The sequence below is a fragment of the Dermacentor albipictus genome, chromosome 2 (genome assembly GCF_038994185.2).
Source record: "Dermacentor albipictus isolate Rhodes 1998 colony chromosome 2, USDA_Dalb.pri_finalv2, whole genome shotgun sequence".
Classification (NCBI taxonomy): domain Eukaryota; kingdom Metazoa; phylum Arthropoda; class Arachnida; order Ixodida; family Ixodidae; genus Dermacentor; species Dermacentor albipictus.
Genome location: NC_091822.1, coordinates 146,835,311 through 146,849,734, shown reverse-complemented (window position 1 = coordinate 146,849,734; position 14,424 = coordinate 146,835,311). Strand labels below are relative to the sequence as shown.

The 14,424-nt window shown below is 50.6% G+C and overlaps 1 protein-coding gene across 3 annotated transcripts in view; it reads right to left on the bottom strand.

Moving 5' to 3' along the window:
• LOC135904617 (sterile alpha motif domain-containing protein 11-like) overlaps positions 1-7,983 on the bottom strand; it is a 523,025-nt gene extending 515,042 nt beyond the window's left edge. For 2 of the 3 annotated variants that reach the window (XM_070534065.1, XM_070534066.1), the window contains exon 1: positions 3,908-5,147. In XM_070534065.1, the coding sequence (XP_070390166.1) occupies positions 3,908-4,195 (288 nt within the window). In that variant the 5' untranslated portion in view covers positions 4,196-5,147. Of the gene's footprint in view, positions 1-3,907; positions 5,148-7,858 lie in introns of those variants that run through there. The other variant, XM_070534069.1, reaches the window with a different exon arrangement.
• Between the last annotated feature and the right edge of the window lie 6,441 nt (positions 7,984-14,424).

Genomic DNA, 14,424 nt, shown 5'->3' with positions numbered 1-14,424 from the left:
CAAGACCTTGCTCTGCCTAGAAAATGTAGCTTTGATGCCTCAAGACGGCTCACTAATAACCTATTCAATACGATTTCAGAAGCAGGGACAAGTGAAGGCGTGTATATGTATGCCGCGTAGGATAGAATGAAGCCGAGGCCTTGAATTGGGAGATGCTATTAGAGGCAATTTCCTCGCTGTTTACGCCATTAAATGGTCGCGAAGACTCCGAAAAGTCGAAGCTGTCGTTAATGTGACCGATGATTCGCAAAACTTAGCGACTATCTCACTAAGTTGCCAACAGTGCTCAGGGAAAACCCGAGGAAGGCGGCAGATGAAAATTCAAAATGACGAGAAAAGCGAGAACAAGGTAAAAGCGGGAGCCAACGTTTCGACAAGTGGACTTGTCTTCTTCAAGGCGACGTATGCTTTCCTCGGCACAGTACTGTGCCGGTGAAAGCATACGTCGCCTTGAAAAAGACAAGTCCACTTGTCGAAACGTTGGCTCCTGTTTTTACCGTGTTCTCGTTTTGCCCAACACTGCTCGAGAGTTTCACGTCTCGTTGCAAAGCGAGGAGGATGACACAAACTGTACATGGCAGCGACCTCCGATAAGATGGTCACTTTGCCGCGCAACCCGATGAAAGACAGACAAAGCGAGACATCCACTCGCGCTGCCATTGAATCGCGATGCTAACGAAAGAAAACCAAAGCCGATACACGATGGAAAAAATACAGCGAATGCCTACACTCTACCCGTCAAATTCATATACAGGTATACATCTCGCTCCGTCAAACGCACACAAATAAATCATAACATCCCGAAGAGTAGGGAGGGTAGGAACGGTGGGGGGGGGGGGGGGGGGGGCCTGCCGCAGCCCCATCCGTGCCGTCACCGCCCGCTTTCTCGGTGACAGCCGAGAGCCGTTCTTTTCAATGTAACGGACCGAGTTGGCGACGCCTGCGACGCTCGCTTCTACCCCCGGCAACATGCCAGCGCCGAGCGCGTAGGTGAGGCCCGAAAGTGCGACCAGCGGCACCAGGCGACAGCGGGGCGTCCGGAAGGGTCGAAAACGCACTTCGACTCTTCTAGCCCAGCAAAGGCGGAGAGACAACCCAAAGTTCTATATATGCTTTCCCACATGCACTTCTACAATCGAGTTAGTGCCTTAAATTTTATTGTAATTCATCATTTACGTACACGGTGGCTTGTTCCGAGTACATTTTGCTTCCTTGCGCGCATCTAAATTGTTACTCTTTTTCTTCTTCAACGATGACATTGTATCGAGATTAGTGCATTCAGTGCAGTGATGTATTTTGTTTGAACGAGTGTGTTCGCAGTTATTACTTCGTTTTGCTTATTTCTTTTTATCTTGTTTTCTTCTTTAGCCATGATGCAATGACGTTGTCTGCGGTGTTATTATTCCTTGCATCCAAACTGCCTTTGTGACATCCTTCGGGGAGCACGGACGCAGTAAAGCTGTCAATTCAGCTTATTTCAGCACGGGTGGTACGGAAGGAAACAAAGTTAATATTGTAAGTTTCTACAGAAATCACCAGAGGGAACCCTGGCGCTGCGATCGCTCCGTCACCATGGGAACGATGGTTAGTTACACGGATTTGTCTAATCTTCGTACTTGCGGCTTCGGAAGCTCTTGTGAAGTGTTTCTCCCGCTTTTATCTTGCAACGTTTCCGAGAAACCGCCGTTTTTCCAAACGCGTGAAGAGAATGCGTCACTGCGCAAATGCATATAGCAATGCGGCAAGTGACGAAGCCGTTTAAAGCCAGAAGGACGAAGCTTAAGCTAATCCACGGGACGCCCCCTATCGACGGCGCTTGTTGAACCCCTCACACTTAACGCTGCTGAAGACGCAGACGCTATATAGCGCCGGAGTTCCCTATAGTAATTTTTTACACGAGCCTCTTCGGAGACAGCAACAGCGTCTACCGTAATATAACTATCTCTTTTTTTTTAAATGTTCTTTCCGACACATGTATGCGGCTCATACGATCACGCCATACTCAAAAGTATTGTTGAAGTTTCTGCAGGACACCAAGCTCGACGAGCGGCCCTAGCGAGACAACCGTCTCATGTACATAAGCGTTCACCACTTCTCTTATCATCATCATCCATCCCAATACTTTCACTCCCCTTCCCTCTTCCCCAGTGCAGAGTAGCAGACTAGAGCGCACTAGCTCAGGTCGGCCTCTCTGTCTTTCCTATCAATAAATTATATTCTATATTATTCTATTCTGCCTCTCGCCGTCGATAGCGCAACTGCGTCATGCGCGTATATGCGCATACGCGAAAAGCGCAAAAACGCTCAGCACGAAAAAAACGTGCGCCAAGGCGCGCGCAAACACCACGGCGGGACAGTTTGCGAAAAAGGGGTGAAAAATTGCGGGGGGTGGGGGGGGGAGGAAGGGGTTTGACGGGAGAGGAGAGGGCGACGCACCCTTCTTTGTCTGACGTCGGGAGGACCGGGCGGGAAGCGTGTTCCGCTTTCTTCGTTCGGCCGCTTAGTTATTCCCGACGGGAGAATCGAAATCCGTGACGTCATCATTCGTTTTTTGCGCGCGCTCAAAAAGAAAGGGTGTCTCTGGTCCGCCTCGGGCGAGAGAGAGAGAAAGACATCGGCGCCCCGCTCGTGGTATATAACGTGCAGCTGCCCTCCAACGCAGTGGCGCGCTTGCGCTCCAAGTTACGAGAGTGGGAGAGAGGCGAGGTATACGCGGGAGGGAGAGAGAGAAAAAAAAAGGAGAATCGTCGATTTCGGCGGGAGATTTCTAAAAATGAAAGCACTCTCTCAGCCTGTCGACCACGTGGTTTTCAAAAGAGACTCGCTATTGCTCGGGCGGAGGAGCGCACAAGGAGCTTTCGGCTGTTGCGCTACGCAGCGGTTGCTAACAAGTTCGACTTCCCGCAGATTATTTTTTTTTCTTTCTTGGCTTGCGAGAGAAAATATGGTGTGCGTGGAGAACTAATAGTCAACAAGTCTGCGAAGACCACGATTCTAGAAAGCAGGAATTCTGTAGGTCGAGTTCGGCGCGAGAGAATAGCGGGACGCTCAAAAGAACAGCGCTGTACTCGCAAGTTGCCGTAAATATTTTTTTTGGAATTTCGAACGCGTCTCGACGCATGTCTTAGCAAGGAACATCGGCCCTAACGCAAATTGCAAATTAATTGAAAATGTTGGGTTCAATATATCGCTACCTGCGCCAGCACGCAGTCGGCTTCCCAACTTTTCAAAGAAGCCGTCTTCGTTTATGTGTTTTCTAACAGCGAAGTCAGTGCATAGGTGTAGTGAGAAATTACAAATGGAATTCCTGGCGCTGCGCACGTTTCAACTGAGAAACAGGTTTCCTCGATGTCGTCCCTTAGCATCGTCAAACCTGAGCTTCAAGCAACCCGTTTGCGCAGCGTACGCAAGGTGTTTTGAAGCGCCGTAACTAATCCGCAGGCATCACAACGGCTTCTAATCAATTACGAAGAAAAGCACCCTAAAGCCTCTATTTCAGTACGCTATCATCTGTATCGCTCTTCACTTGTTCCTCTACGAAGAGCGATAACCATCGCTACGGATACTACTCCATTATCCTCGGAGATTACTTTCAGCATCGCGGTCAGACAACGTGGGTGTCACCGTCGTCTGACCAGAAGCTATCGAAGTGTCACACGAAGAGCTCTCGATAGCGCTCATCGACGCTTTCCTGCTTCATTACGCGCAACCGCCAGAGCACGGCCGCACTTCAGTGAAAGTGCCAACGAGAATCCTACCGCAGTGTTGGAACACGAGCGATCGACGACGTGAAGACGTCGACCGAGACGCCAAGCGGATTCCCAGCGAAGCCGCGAGGACAGCACGAGACAGGACACAGCCAAGACGACACCGAGGACAACGTGCACGTCGACGGAGGTCCACTCACCAGAGGTGATCCGATCCTGCAGCCCGAGCAGTCGCAGACCGGCGGGTGCACCGAGAGCACGCCTTTGGCCAGCAGCAACTTCATCGACTTGCCATGGTGGCGAATGCTGCGCTTCCAGTCCTTGGCCGTTTCACGTCCGCTCACGTACTGGAACTCGTTCGGGGTCAGCCAGGTATCCCTGAAGAGAATGCACGGCCCTTTCGAACCCTGGCAGAGGCGCGACAGGTACAGCAGCCCCTTGTTGCCGCCGCATTCCACTTCGAGGATCACTTCACCGTCCCGGTACATTGTTGCCGCTGCCTGATCGACGGCGAACTTGAAGCGCGCGCGCGTTTTTCGCGGTCACGCGTCGATTCGCCTCTCTCGCTAAAATGAGAGCCGATTATGGATAAGACGCGCGCGCGCGCGGGTATACCGCGCGTCGCCGTCACCTGTGGATTTCAACGGAGGCCGACGAGCTTCTCAGAAGCCATCGACAAAGCCACAGCCGATACCGTGGTCGTCGCAGCGTGTCACGTGGATGTTCGTTGACCGAACTTCGACGATATCGCTTTCGCTGTCGACGTCGTTGTGCGGAAAGCTACCTTCAGTGGGAGGGAGATGACATCCCCTCTCAGCCAAGTTACGAATCGCGGTATCTCGTAACGCCTTCACCCGGTTGACCTCGATTCTTCGCGAATGCTTCGAGGATTCAAATGGTTCTCCCTCCAGGTGACGACGACGACGACAACGACACTTGGGAGCGCGGGGTGCGTCACGGTTTCGAATCGTCAACGGCGTCGTCACAACGCGCGCACGTCTGTTTCACTAGTCAACACGAAACACCATCCTTTCGTTCGACGCCGCGAAATCACGGTCACTACACAAACACGGCGGCAGCGTCACGGTGACGATCGACGACTCGTCCTCTTCTGACACCGTTCAAAAAACTTCACAATAAACAAACAACAAACAATCACACGACGATGACACCACTCAGTCGCGCGCTCGCGACTCACGCACGCACACGGACAGGGCTATCGCGTCAGTTACGGAAGGTGATGCACAAGAGCACGGGCCTCGAGAAAGAAAAGGGTGTGAGCAAACTCGTCGGCGCGAGAGGAGCCTCGTCGCCGCACGTCCCTTCAGGCGACACGACGACGCATCTCTGCTCGGCAACGGTGGGACCACGGCGTCGTCGGCGGCTGGCCGCCGTTCGAGGCACTCTCGCTCGAACCCCGGCAGCCGGGGGGGGGGGGGGGTGAAGGGGGGGATGGACGGGGGAAGAAGAGAGGTGGGGTGAAAAGCGCGCGCCGAGCCACGCGGCGCCTGGTGCCAGCAGAGCGGCAAGCGTTGGTTGGGTCGTCGCCGGTCCGTTCGTGTATAGCACACACACGCGGCGCGCGCGCTGTGTGCTAGCGCCGGGCCCCGGCCTTGCTGCGTTCGTTTCCTCGCGGCGGCGGCGGCGGCGGAGGGTCCGAGTTCCGAGGGCGCGCCGCTCGAGTCGCCTCCTCCTCCTCACGCGCGCGCCGTCGGTGGAGAGAAGGGAGGCTCGAACCTCGAGCGAGCCTCGAGCCGGAGAAGAGGGGAGGAACCGACAGACTCTTTTTGCCGAGGGCGAGGAGGGAGTTCGAGCGCGCGGATTAGACCGCGCTGCCGCCGTTGCCGCCGCCAGCGAAGGGGAGAGGGGGGAACGCGCGCGCGCGCTCCGGTGCAAAAGAAGAAGAGAGGAGACGCGCGCGCGCGCGCGCTCTCGCAGACGCACGCACGCGGGCGCGCCGCCGCGTTTCGCTCGCTCGGCGCCCGCCGTGGCCCGCGCGCCAAAAAAACACAAAGCGTAACAAAGCGCTTTCGCGCGCGCGCGCGAAAGAGCGGTCGGCGGCGGCGGCGGCGGCGGGCGCCCGGGAAAAGAAAAGCGCTCGCTCGTCGGTCGGTCGTAGGGAACGGGCAGGAGGGGAAGGGAGGCGAAGGGACGCACAGCGTCGAGCGAGAAAATAAGGGAAGAAGAAAATATCTACGGAACCCGAGCGACGGTGGCAGAGGCGTCGGCGAGCGTTGTACGGGGGGAAAGACTGCGTCACTTTTGTTTGTTTGGTCCAACTTTTTCTCTCTGTTTAGTTCCGAACCTACTACGCAGGGTGCTTCGGTGCTCCGCCGATGCTGGCCCGCCGCTCGTTTCATCATGCCTTTCTTTACCTTTTTTTTTACCTCCCCGTTTCGTTCCTTCTTTTTTTTTCTGTGCTTTTCCTTCTAAGGGAGTTTTGGGCGCTCGAACAGGAGGCGGGAAAAACGAGGGAGGGGGGGGGGGGGGGAGACGCGAAAGGTCCCCGGCATGGCAGCCTATAGCTCTGCCTTCTTCGCGGCCCCAACTCGACGTTGCCCTCGTTTTGTTCTCTTTACTTTTCCGGCGTCCTCTCTTGGCGTTGGTGTCACACTACCTTGCCTCGAGCGCGCGCGCGAGCGAGCGAGCGAGCGAGCGCCGGCAATCTTTCCAAAGCTGCGGTACTCGGCTCCTTTTCTTCTTTTCTTTTCTTTTTTTTTATTCCTTTCCCGTCTTCGCATCCCGTACCTCTCCAAAGCGAGACCCGCTGTCGCTCGCCACCGTCGTCCCGCCGTCGTCCTCCTCATTCTCCTCCCGTACACCGCGTTGTCGTGCGGCCCGACGCCTTTCTTTATCTTTCCTTCCTTTCCCACCCGTCCTTTCGTTTATCTGTCTCCTTTCCATCCTTTCTTTTCTTCTTCCATCTCTCTTCTGTGTGTGTGTATATATATCGCTTACGTCGCCTCGGTTCCAATGCAGCGCGCTGTTTTTCTCGAAGGCGTTTGGACGGTACAGCCGGCACAGGGCCTGACTGACCCTCTCACGACGCGCGCTTGCCGCCGCCTTCTCCCTATTTCGCTTATCCCGCCGGCGCCGCCAGAGACGGACGAGGAAAATAACCGGTGGAACGCAAGCCAGCAGCGCGCCGGTTCTGCAAAAGGGACGCGCGCTCGGCTTCTTCCGCCGAGGGGGTGGCGAAGGAGGACGCCTATCTAAGATACACTCTTCTTTTTCTTCTTCTTTTTCATTCTTTTTCTGTTTTATTACCTCATTTTTTCTCTTCTTGTCCCCATCATCCGCACTCGGTCGCAGTTTTATCTGCTTTTCCCGCCGCGTCCTCTCTGTTCCCGACGCCCAGTCGCGAGCGGATACGAAACACGCAGAGAGAGACACCTGTGTTCTTCCTGGGCCCCTGCCCTGCGCTTCTTAGCTTCTTAGCAGCCGCCTTTCCTTCTTTGTATTTTTTTAAGGCTGCGTTTTCTCCTTGCTTATATATATATATGGCCAAGGAATACAGAAAAAGAAGGGAACATAACACATAACATTACAAGTTAGGAAGGCGCTTCGGTTCGAAAAAAAAGAAAAGAAAGAAAGGCATTGGGGCTCGGGTCCAGCAATGTAGCCCGAGGCGGCTTCATGAGACGCTTGCGAGATCGAAAAAGTTTGAGAATGGTTTTTTTTTTTTACCCCGAGAAGTTTTGCTGGTGGCGTCCGCAGAACGGCACACACCGCGCCATTCTCCGTCTCTCTCACTTCGTCTCAGTGTCCAGTCTCGGCGCGGCTTTTTCTTTTCTTTGTCGGCAAGAGTTTTGAAACACCTTGGCTTCAGCAAAAAAAGAAAAAAGAATATGGATTTAGAGGCGAGCTCGGGTGCTAGAAACCCACCCATTTCTTTCTCCGTGAGGAGGCTTGATAAGGCACACAAACAGAAGAAACGAGACTTGGCCACGGTGGACAGTGAGAGAGAGAGAAAAAAAAAGAAAGGTGGGGAGGGGGATACATGCAAGAATCTTCGTCGCCACGTGGGACAGAAACCACTTTACTTTTTTTTAACGAAGAAACCCTGCATGCATTCCTTTCTTTTTTAATTTCCTTTTTTTCCCATCTTCTTTTTTTTTGCTAGCAAACATTGAAAATTTTGAAGTTTGTACCTTGCCTGCATGTATAAGCTGAGAATCGAGTGTAGCGTGACGCGAAGATGCCGCCGTTTCCTGGTTGGCGACTGGAAGAAGAAGAAGCTGTTTGCGAACGGAGCCCTTCCACTGCAAGTCGTGGAAATTCTGCGGAAAGAAAAAGAAAAGGAGAAGAAAACAAGAAGTAGATAAGAAAAGATCCGGAACGCAATTTCGGGCAGTACCGGACGCAACGCCACATACTGAGGCTGTGCTAAGTGGACATTTCCAGACTGAACACCTCCTTCCTTGCCCCTTTTGCCGCCTCATGGTGTCAAACTTCTTTCGAGACCAGGCACTGCTAGTGACATTGAGATTATGGTGTTACTTTCGGTTGGCACTTAACACTGAATGTCGGCGATTTTGCTCGTTAGCAGCCTTTATTGCCTTTACCCAGTCTGAAGTAGTATTATGCAACCTCTTCCCGTTAAATAAGTTATATATATATATTTTTTCATTTTGAAGACGTATCTCTGCGCCATTGGGGTTGATTCAGCAGACTACTTGCGACAGCAACCAATGAAGGAGTGTTAAGTGTCCTTGAACAAGCGCACCAGATGGTGCACAAAGCTCGACGATGTTTTAGAAATAAACGCTTTTGTCTTGCAAATAAAGATGTGTCGTCAATGAAACGTTTTGGGCGTTACACATACACATACCCACCGCGGTAACTTAGCGGTTTTGTGGTGCTGTGCCGCAGCGATCGAGTTCCTTTGTTTAGATCCGGCCGCGGTGGCCACCTTTCGATATCGATCGAAATGCAAGAACTCGAGCGCTTAGACTTAGGTGCACGTCAGAGAGCCACAGGTGGCCAAAATTAATACGGAATTACACTCTACGGGCGTCCCTCATAGCCAGATCATGAATTCGACGCGAAAGGTGCCCAGAATTTCATTTAAATTTTCAGCACACGCACAGAGAACCATGCCCAGTATACTAAAGGAACGGTTATATCGCCCTATGCGGGGTGAAGCAGGAAACGACGGTATAACCGGACAAGTACGGAAAATGAGCCCCCTCCCCCTCCCCCCCCCCAAAAAAAAAGAAACGTTGCCCCCGTTGTATGTGCTGGGCTGCAGCACCTCGGCTGATATTTAAATGTCATTTGTTCAGGAAAATGCCTTGCCACTGTTCTACTAGTTCCCAGTTACGTGGAAGTTCCCTGTTCCTCAGTTTCTCAAGAGCACCGAAGAACAAGAAGGACCAAACCAAGTGCTCCACATCGTCCTCGCTCCGTGTAAAGCGGGAAAAAAATCACAGCATCCAGTTTCGAATGTGCAAGACAGATGTTCTTGCTCCCCCCCCCCCCCCCTTTTTTTTTTTGTACAGATCCTGCTCTGCTACAATACAGCAACGACGGTATTGTGAATTTGATACATTTCATTACTCCAGGCTCTCACGACAACCTCGACAACCACTATTACCTTTCCTGCCAAGCTCGTACACTCCAAATACTTAATTATATGCACTAATCTCACACGACCATGTATGATGATGCGTGAAACACCACATGTTTTCGCACAAATCAACGTAATAATTTATTATTGGTTGCAGGGGGCATGGTAACGTGAGCCTAAAAAAATTGAAATCACTCGCACTCCTCGGGGAGGTATCAACGAGGGAGAAGGCGCCGCTTTGGGCAAAATACATAGCCGAGTCACATTATCCAAGATGTTTCGGTTTCTCCTGATGCTGCCAGGCGCAATTCTCTTCTCGATTTGGATCCGTGCTCGCCTACTTACAAATGCGAGATCTCTTCAGTTCATCCTTGTGTCTTTTTGTCTTTCGTCTGTTGCCTGTAATACGTCTACTGATGATGGGGTCACCGTGAACGAATGGCAACAGCCTACGAGACGAGACAACTTGACGTCCTTCCGCTTTAATTCTAAAGTTACTTCTTGCCAGATTTCCATGTCGTCGCTTCTGATTGTGACACTTAACTCTTCCGCAAACATCTCAACTGCAATGGCGCTTGTCACTGGGGAACATAGCCTCTTAGATGATACCGCGTTCCGCACGTGCTCTGCTTTGAAGGCATATAACGGAAAACTCGAGGTGCGCGGTGCGTACGCGAGCATGTCGCAGTGTGCACAGGAATTCGCAAGTTCGTGAGAGATACGAGCGATAAAAACGTCAGTTTGATAGACAAGTGTGTGCAAGGTCGCCCTTGACGTACGTGCGCTAACCTGTGGAAGACGTCAATAGGAATCGCAATCTATGTATGCCATTGCCTACTTAAGATAGTTAGCGGGGAAGGGTTCCGTCCTAATTTCGTTTTCTTTTCTTTTTCCTTTTTAGCACATGGAGGTTTGAGATTATGAACGTGTATGCTTGTATAATTCTTTATATAGGTCTTTTCTCATCCACTTTCATTGCCATTAATTTACCATTTCTCTAATTCAATTAGTAAGTACAAGTAATTTCCCCTATGGTGTCCTTGCAAGTTGGCTTCTCATGATACTATTAATAAAGAATCGGCCCACCGGTTAAGTCCCTTTCTTCTTGTCTAATGCCTTATTTATTTATTTATTTATTTATTTATTTATTTATTTATTTATTTATTTATTTGCTTTACCGGTTCGAATGAGGCGCAAATTCTACTCTTTTGTGCAGTTAAATACAGCGTCTGTACACCTGTAAATTCACCACTACGGCAGTCATTTTGCGAGTGCAGGTGAAATAAGCAAAAAAAAAGAAGCAAGAAACAAAGGAGACGAACGAGAGCAAAAGGGATGCAGCCCCCAAGTTTGTAGGGAAACACTTGCCGCAGTCGTCAGTACAGCATATAACAGCCGCCGAGTAAAACACTACGGCTACGAGGCGTTCAGCACGAAGCAAAGCCAAACTTTTCGCGCGCATTGTCTCCCTTTTTTTTTCTACTTGCTTCTGTTTTTTTTTCTCCTTCCCATTCTTCTTGTTCCTCACATCATTTCCCGTCATACCTCAGCCCTGGGCTTCTCGCGTTCGCTCGTGCATGATGAGCGCAGTAGCAAAAGATGTCGCGGCAACGACGCTGTTATGCCGCCTCACTCAGCTTCCTTTTTCTTCTCATTGTTTCTCCCGAGCTTCTTGAGCGAGCGTACCTACGCCCACAAGCAACCCGAGGTAAGCAGCAGCGGTGAAGAACAACAACTCAATAACAGCGACAACGAGAAAAGAGCGGCGAGTCAGAAGAATGTTGCCTACGAACTTTCGCCCGCTCCTGTCTGCGCCACTCTTCGTCGCGTCCTTCCCTCTTTCTATAGTTTCTCTTTCTTTTTGCTTGTTCTCATTGTTAGCTCTCCCGTTTTCTTTTTCGCCCTCTCGTCCATTCTCGGGCTTAGCTATCGCACCGCTCAACCAGCCTGAAACTACGCTCAAAGTGGGCCGGCAAAGTTTGTCGCCACGAAACAAAGGGGGGAAAGAGAGAATGAAGAAATACGAGACAGTAGAACCGTTGATTCCTCTGCGTAAGAGCACCAAGGACGTACAAGCAGAAGGGAAGAAAGGGGAGAGAGAGAGAGATAAAAGGACAGAAAAGTACGAAAAAGAAGATGATGAAAGGGTAGCTCGACTGGAAGAAAACAAAAATAAAGTTGTCTCGACAGCGATAGAGTGAGAGAGAGAGAAAAAAAAAAGAAGCAAGTAACGAAGGTTCCGCTCTGATTGCAAGCGCGTCGGTGGTTGCAGAGAAAGAGAGGCGCTGCCGCATCGCCTCCGTCGCTGCCGACGCTGCCGCCGCTGGCTCTGCTGTTGCCTTTGCTGCGCGACTCTGACGCTGCGACGACGACGCTCAGGAAGGAAATTAAAAAAAAGAAAAAAAATACAGGCAAAAGAGAGGCAAGGGCGACAAGATGAGCGACGCGTTTATTTCTCGGTATTTTCTTTCGCTCCCGCAGAAGCACGCAAGAGGAGCGCCCAGCGAAAAACTTGCGCGCGTACGAGCGCGAGCGACCGGGGAGCAGTTGCTTTTCAAACGCCGAAGCCGCCGCTGCCGCCTGCGTTGCTGACGTTGTGAACGTCGTCCTGAGTAAAAGGGATGGCAATGCAGGAGGAGGAGGAGGAGGAGGAGGAGGAGGGGTAGCACTTCGCTGTGAGCGTTTGCCTTGGGTATGAAGGGGCGAGAGAGTAAACGAAGATGAGAGAGAGTAGTGAAGGCTGTGTGTGCGTGTGCGTGCGTGGGTGCGCGAGGGGGGAGGGGGGTTGACGAGGGGCGTAAGCGAAACGCAGCTTTAGCGTTGCGCGCCGCGCCGATGTGCGCCGTGGAGGGCTTGCCGCGCGCTGGCTGCGCCTTCTACGGAGTGGTCGCCGCTTTTCATTAAAGCGGCCTCCCTCCGTCGTCTCCCAGGGCTCTAACACTTTTCTGCGTCCTGACGATGACGACGACGACGAGATGAACGAAGAAGACGTGATAGAGAGGGAGAAAAGAGAGAGAAAAAAAAATAAAACAAGGCCACGACGAAGCCCAGAGACACTGAAGTAAAATGAGCGGAGGGAGAGGAAGAGGCGGCAGTGAAGCGCGGGCGCGCGTCGTCTCCTCCGTCATGAGGTTCTGAAGAAAGTAAAAGTAAAAACAAAAGAAGGAGCAGTAGAAAGAAAACGGTTCACCTCGGCTTAGAGGCGAAAATGACTTGCATCTCTTTCCGTCCAACTTTGTTCTTCGCGTTCCTTATAATCACGACGACGCTGCCTTTTCTCGCTTTGCTTTCGCTTTCCTCGGTAACCGGCCTCGTTTCTTTTTTTTTCGCTAAGCGACGTATGCTAATACGCCCCAGCTCGCCCGAACTTCGAGCTTGGAGTGATGAGCAAGGAGCGAGTAGAGACGCCGAAACGAAGGACAGGCTGGGAGTGATTTAACAGTAAGCGGCGCACGTGACCTAAGGCGCGTACGCTGCCGCTACTGTCCGAGACTGATGCACCCAAGAAAGCGGTTTTCGATCGCCGAAGGGTCTTGATCACGGTTAAAACACTAGGAAGCGGCGAATACTGCGAGACACTTTGCGTCCGAGCTTGGGGGCGTTTTTCAATGTCTGTATTTGTTGTCAGCTGGACCGTCCATTCAAAATCTCTCTTGATGATGTTTCTTATCCCCTCCCCCCGCCTCCTCTATCACTTCTGTCGGGTCGGAGCAGAGCGCGTTCTTGTTAAACAGTAATCAAAGCGCCATTATAAAGTTGCTCGCTTTTTTATATATTAAGTAGAGCGCACTATGGGTTCGAAGGACGCACGCAGCACCCGGGCGTAGCTGATATGCTTAGTTGAGATAACAGGAAGAAAAATTAGTTGGTGCAGGTGACGTAACGCGTAGGGCATATAAGCGGTGGTCTCTCAGGGAGCAACAGAAGAGGCGCCAATGTAATGAAAACGCAATCGAGTACCGCATGCGCATTGAGGGTTGTCATTTTTTTGTCGATACGATGAGTTCAGCTGACACAAGACCGGGGTGGTTGGAGATCGCTTGGAGAGCCTATATGTGGTCCCTCGGCGGACATTATATAAACTGGTTATGGCCGTGAAAGAAAAAAAAAATGCGGCGGATTTTTAACCACTATAACTCACAAAAAGGTGTGCAAGATGTATACCCGAAGGACGCAAAGTCGCCATACGCCATACAATCGAACACTCATGAGCTTTCTAGTCGCGCGGTCTTATTTGACGCGTCGGCTCCCGCAAAGCACGGCATCGGAAGAGTTGCGTTGCGGGTAGAATGCATTTCTTCGCAGCTTTTCTTCAATGCGTACTTTTATTAGCAGATAGAGGTCCAGCAAAATTAAATATGAGATTCGTTTTCACATATCGTTCTAATAGAAAAGGATGGAATCATTCTTTAGAAGAAACACACTATGTTCGCGCATATAAAATGCATTGCAGTAGGTTATATTGCTATCCTCCTACTTCAGTTTCATAACCGAAAAGAACTACTCAATGCTAACGTGAGATCTGCGTTGAAACACACCTTTTTTTTTCTGCAATGAACACGAAATAATTACGGCGCTCTTACTGTCGCTGTTTTAGGTGTCAAATTGTGGAATTCAATACCCGGTGATGTAAAAGCTATGTCGTGTTTGACATTATTGAAGTGTAGTTTATGTATCTTTTATTTCTTCGGTACCGGATGATTAGTTCATGATAATTAGTTTCTGTTGGCACTTGACATGTTAAAATGTTTTACTTAAACATGCTCTAAGGATTAAATTTGTGGAATACTAAAATGGCAGGATCGATAATTACTGCTGTATTTTTTCTGTGTACTTGCATTTCTTTTGCGCATACGCGATTGAATATTGTTCAGTGCACTATTTCATTCCTTTCTGTTGTCCTGTAAAATTGAATAAAGTAGCTGCTGTTTTCAATGTTACTTCAATGCTTGTTACATGTTGTTGTTTTGTATTGATGTTCTTACGTTTCAGTTGTTCTTATTTTATTTACGGTCAGCATGAGAGGTCCCACTATATTGGCTTCACTTCGGGGCGACTTTCTGTATTTACTTTTGTCTAGTGATTTTCACAACGTAGTGACAATAAACATAATCTCCGCCAGCGCAAAAAAACAAACAAACAAAACAA